Raw genomic sequence first — 6,000 nt, forward strand, 5'->3', positions numbered from 1 at the left:
AGGTGGTTACACACCGGTGAATATGCGAATATGCGCTTTTTCGCTTTTTCGCTCCATGTAAGCTTGCATTGACTTTATAAGGTTTTTAAAAAAAACATATTATTCGCATGAAAAATCGCCCCGGTGTGTAAGGACCTATACACTCGCTGTCTTGTCATCAGGTGCACAGTGGGGTACTACAGTTATTCAAACTAATCGATTTGATCATAAACATTTAACCGATTTTAATAATATACATTTTTTAAATTACCAAAAATAGCAGATCTAGAAGCCTCACAACACGTCGCAATGTGACGTGTTTTTACATTACATTGCAAAAAAGAAGTTTGGCAAGCAACTTTATTTGCATAGCACATTTCAACAAGGCAATTCAATGTGCTTTATACAGAACATCAAGCAAAGGAAACACAATTATACAATGACATTAGGAAAAAACTAAACAAAAGAAGTAAAAATAACAGATACAATTACAGTGCAGAAGAGAAGGAAAAGTAACTCGATCAAAGGCAGCGGCAAACGGAAAGGTCTTTACTTGTGTTTTAAAATAAATAAGAAAGGGCAGCAGACCTGCTGTTTTCTGGGAGTTTGTCCCAGATATGTGGTGCATAAAACGTAATGCTGCTTCCCCACGTTTACTTTTGGTTTTAGCGACAGAAAGCAGACCTTTCCCAGATGACCTGAGAGATCTGGATGGTTCATGATATCGCACAAGATCAGAACTGCATTTTGGCCCTAAACTAATCAAAGCGTTATAGACCAACAGTAGTATTTTGAAATCAATTCTTTGACAAACAGGGAGCCAGTGTAAGGATTTAAGAACTGGAGTGATAAGCTCAACTCTTTTGGTATAGACTCGAGCAGCAGCTCGTTCAGGTACAGATAGCGTTCAGATAGCGTTTAATCTGCTTCTGATTTTGCCCAAATAACATTTTCTTTCTCCCCTCCGTCCAGATCTTCTCCCTGGGCTACTGTCCCACAGGAGAGTGGCTGGCTGTGGGAATGGAGAGCAGCAATGTTGAGGTCCTCCACGTCACTAAACCTGACAAATACCAGCTGCATCTCCATGAGAGCTGTGTCCTCTCCCTGCAGTTTGCCTACTGCGGTAAGACATGGTCTCTCTTGTCTTCTCTCTCTCTTTCCCCCCATCACTCACCTATGAGCCATTCTACTATAGCTGTATATGTAGCGCTGTGATGATTCCTCGCTTGACCCATTCAATCCAGGAACGCATCTGTGCCATTTTAGATTTTGGCTATTTTTGAAAAATCATGAACATTTTTGCAAATCTTTGAATATTTATATTTTTAAAGCGAAGATTTAGAACTCAAATCTTTGCTTCTAGGGGTCCCTGGAACAAAATGGGATCAAAAAAATCGACAGAGATATAAAAATAAGGTGTATCAATTTGGGTGAGGTTTGGACAAAATAGGACAAACTATGTTTTGCAAAGAAAACGCAAAATGGCCTTAATATTGTCTGTTGGAAATGGGCGTGGCCTATTCTGGGAGTTGCATAATGATCCAAGGAATCCATTGGGAAAATGATTTTGATTGTATGGGCAACAGTTCAAGAGTTATAGGCCAAAACGTGTATAGGCCTGTTATAGCGCCACCCTGAGGCAGATTTGAAAAGGTTAGGGTGGTGTTTCCTTGGTCTAGTAAGAATGTGCGTCCAAAGTTTCACGGCAATCGGACGCTGAGTTTATGATTTTGTGGCATTTTGTTCAAAACGGGTCACTCCTGCAAACTTTGGACGAAAACATAGTCTACGGCCTACAGCTGTCAGGCCTGGCGAAGACCAACATATTGAGGTTGAGCATTTTTCAAGCTCAAAGCAAAACACAACTAATGCAAAGCTGAACTATAGCACTACATGCGTGCTGCAACATTTAGAGAGAAAATACCTGTTCACAGAGGTCAGACCCATGAATAGTGAGGTGAGTTTTCTCTGAACTAACCAAACTCTGACTATAACATCCTGTTCTATGGCCTTTCTGTTAGCTTTGACTAAAAGTTGACATAAATGGCTAATTTATGTGTGTCCTCAGGTAAATGGTTTGTGAGCACAGGGAAGGACAACCTACTCAATGCATGGAGGACGCCCTACGGTGCCAGTATATTCCAGGTAGGATGCTTTGATTGGACTGGGAATGCTTGTTGTTAGGGTTACAACTATCGATTATTTTCTTGGTAATTGTTTTATTGATTCCTTTTTCTATTCAAAGAACGTTGCAAATACCATCATAGATCATGCATACATATTATATCTCAGCCCTCGTTACATAAGTGACATGAATTTGAACTAGATCTTCTATCTCCCTCCGTAGTCTAAAGAATCGTCCTCGGTGCTGAGCTGTGACATCTCTGTGGATGACAAGTACATCGTCACTGGTTCAGGGGACAAGAAGGCGACCGTCTACGAGGTCATCTACTGAGAGGAGTTCAAAGGACAGGAGTTACTATTTTGTTTTGTTTTTAAACGCCTGCAAAGTGTTTTCCTCGGAAACCCCATGGGACCAGAAAGGAACAGAGTAACTGTGATGGGACATTCCATAATTTTTCTACTACTTTGTCTAAGTGAGACACAGAAAGGAGAGAGGTACATTGTACATGCACATATCCCAAGGCGTCTCTAGGATTACCTCCGTAGTGGTTAGGAGAAAATTGACATTAATGTAAGCAGAGGAACTATGACATACAGTATATATATATATCTATATATATATATATATATATGGACATCAAATGATAAGAACAGCACTGGGATCATTTCACAGGACCAGGCACTGTCTGAACCAAAGGGGCACACTCTACTGTTTTATTTCTGATTTGGGACATTGAATTGAACAAATTGACGGCTGTCTGTGACAAGACCAGGGTGCACAGACCCTAGCAAAACAGACTGGGACGGATATGGAAACCGCTGGATGAATTATGAACTGATCAGACTGGATGAACTGATGGACGTCTGAATATTGCAATACAAATGATGTTTTTTTTTTGCTGAGTTCCAGACAGAATGTTCAGCGTTTGATGACCTCTCTGCTCTTTCCCGGATAATGACCTTTTGACCTCAGCTCGCTGTTCTGACATGCCTCCCCCAGCAAGGTCTGGATAGTGTTCGATTCTAACACTATTCAGCTAGTGTTAGGACAATGCTATGTTCAAACAGTTAGAACATAACATTGTCGTAACACTAACTGTACAAAACGGCTACATACTGTTTAGTAGGAGCATGCAGTAGGCGGAGAAATATCAACGTTCAACATTCACCACTGTCGTCGTTATAGTTGTGGTAAGAGGACAGTAATGGAGGGTCTTTTACTCCACCTGTAAGATGACATTATGGAGTGTGTTTTATCCTACTGAAGCCTGATCAAACCATACTGAACTCGATCAAACCATACTGAACCTGATCAAACCATACTGAACCTGATCAAACCATACTGAACTCAATCAAACCATACTGAACCCGATCAAACCGTATTGAACCCGATCAAACCATATTGAACCAAGTCAAACCATATTGAACCCAGTCAAACCATACCGAACCCAATTAAACCATACTGAACCCAATCAAACCATACTGAACCCAATTAAACCATACTGCCCTACTTGAACCCTATTAAACCATACTGAAATCAAAAACACTGACTTGCGGGCCATCAACACAAAGCACTATCATTCACCACTGTCGTCGTTATAGTTGTGAAAAGAGGACAGTATGCTGGGTATTTTATCACACCTATAATAGGACAGTATGGAGAGTCATTTATCACACCTATAATAGGACAGTATGGTGGGTCTTTTATCACACCTATAATAGGACAGTATGGTGGGTCTTATCACACCCATAAGAGGACAATATGGAGAGTCTTTTATCACACCTATAATAGGACAGTATGGAGAGTCTTTTATCACACCTATAATAGGACGGTATAGAGTCATTTATCACACCTATAATAGGACAGTATGAAGAGTCTTTTATCACACCTATAATAGGACGGTATGAAGAGTCTTTTATCACACCTATAATAGGACAGTATGAAGAGTCTTTTATCACACCTATAATAGGACAGTACAGATGGTCATTATTCCTTCATCATGTTCTGTTTTGAGTTAAGTCACTGAATTGACCCCAAAGAAGCAGTTTTGTTGTCTTTTTTTAACTGGGCTGCTGTTTCAAATGAACAAACAGTCTGGTTCATATTGTGTTCTTAACATGTATGATTTTGCCCCGGTCCAGAAAGGTATTGAGCCTCTGACCTCAGCAATGTACATACATCCGGGCTGGGGTATTTTAAAAACGACATTTGAGAAGAATTTGATGTTCCCAACTTCCCATTGTAAAGTTGCATCAGAAACTAAGTAGTCGAAGTGAATTTAAAACAAGTTTGAAACCTCTTAATAGGTTTAAGCTTTGCCTTTGATCCTCCTTTGAAACACATGATGTCTTATTGGCTGGTTGGCCTTGTCCTGCCTCAGAGACACAACGTCTTATTGGCTGGCTGGCCTTGTCCTGCCTCAGAGACACAACGTCTTATTGGCTGGCTGGCCTTGTCCTGCCTCAGAGACACAACGTCTTATTGGCTGGCTGGCCTGGTCCTGCCTCAGAGACACAACGTCTTATTGGCTGGTTGACCTGGTCCTGCCTCAGAGACATCATGTCTTATTGGCTGGTTGACCTGGTCCTGCCTCAGAGACACAACGTCTTATTGGGTGGTTGGCCTGGTCCTGCCTCAGAGACACAACGTCTTATTGGGTGGCTGGCCTGGTCCTGTCCAGGCAGGCTCCAAAATGTATGTCTTATTATCTGACTTGATTTTTGTCTTGAAATTCTTCTTGAAAAAAGTTGAAGAAAATCAGCCAACCGGGTGTTACAATTTCACTTGTTGGAATAAAAATTAGAAAAATATATTTTACATTTTTATTAATATTCTTGAAACAAGCAAAACTATCATCCTATTATGTTTTTTCAACTTCTTTTAAGAAAAATGACTGACTGAACACAAGCTAACGTGAGATACAAGATAGCATAAGATGAACAGTTGAATTATGGTATACAAGTTTGAGGTGTGAATTGATCTGCTTCAGCCCTGTCACTTGTTGATTTCATGACCTTGTGGTCAGTTTTATGTTGGTCTTTTTCTAGTAATTCTTTGTTTCTGTCACCTATTGAACGTTTGTAAAAAATAATTGTACATATTTGTTTTGTTTTTTTCTTACCGTACACGATTTAGAAATAATGAGCTGTTTTTTTCTACGTCTTTTACAATTAAAAGAAACATCTAACATGGAGAAACACTAAATGGTCTTAATGCTAGCTAATATAAAAGGATGACTAGACAATAAATGTTTTTTTTTTCTAACCAGAGTCTTCCTTCATTTCAGAATCATTATCAGAATTATTTCTATTGCCAGAATTGTACAATCAAGGAATATGTCTTGGCGAGGTTGGAGCAGTACACTGAATAGGGACAGTATAAAGAAATATAAAGGTAAGTTATAAAGGCATACAACTTCATTTGACACTTTGGCTTTTGTGGATTGTACATTATACACAAAACACACACACACACACACACACACTTGCAGGATTTTGTGTATAGTTATTGTCATATGTACAATGATTATTTTCATGATAATTTGTATGATAATATGCTTCATTTATCGAGTCATTTACTGCAAGGTGAGAATTGTATGAATGAATGAAATGAAGAAATCAGTTTGAATAGTTACATTTTTGAACATTTTGTTGTGGTACACTAATAGCACTTGGCCTTATATCTGAGCAGCACCGTATTGCGTCAGCACTGCATGACTTCAATTTGTATCACTTTAATAGTTGCATTACAGCATGGTCTGTTTTGTAGTACAGTTTTATTTAGTTTTAGACCATTTGGGACATTTGGCCCTCATGACTCAGTTTAATGTAGCTACTGCAAAAGGGAGCAGCTGTTCAGTAGTCATAAAAGACCATTTTGTGCTCTCTCTCTCCCTC

General features: G+C 39.4%; 1 protein-coding gene across 7 annotated transcripts in view; it reads left to right on the forward strand.

The window, feature by feature from the left end:
- The window catches only part of LOC311042848 (transducin-like enhancer protein 1), a 38,527-nt gene extending 33,159 nt beyond the window's left edge, over positions 1-5,368 (forward strand). For all 7 annotated transcript variants that reach the window (XM_084053894.1, XM_084053895.1, XM_084053898.1 and 4 more), the window contains exons 18-20: positions 952-1,102; positions 2,048-2,124; positions 2,327-5,368. In XM_084053894.1, coding sequence (XP_083910020.1) covers positions 952-1,102; positions 2,048-2,124; positions 2,327-2,434 — 336 coding nt within the window. In that variant the 3' untranslated portion in view covers positions 2,435-5,368. The remainder of the gene's footprint in view (positions 1-951; positions 1,103-2,047; positions 2,125-2,326) is intronic.
- The last annotated feature ends 632 nt before the right edge of the window (positions 5,369-6,000 follow it).

The sequence above is a fragment of the Gymnoscopelus microlampas genome (genome assembly GCF_963454915.1).
Source record: "Gymnoscopelus microlampas genome assembly, chromosome: 4".
NCBI lineage: Eukaryota > Metazoa > Chordata > Actinopteri > Myctophiformes > Myctophidae > Gymnoscopelus > Gymnoscopelus microlampas.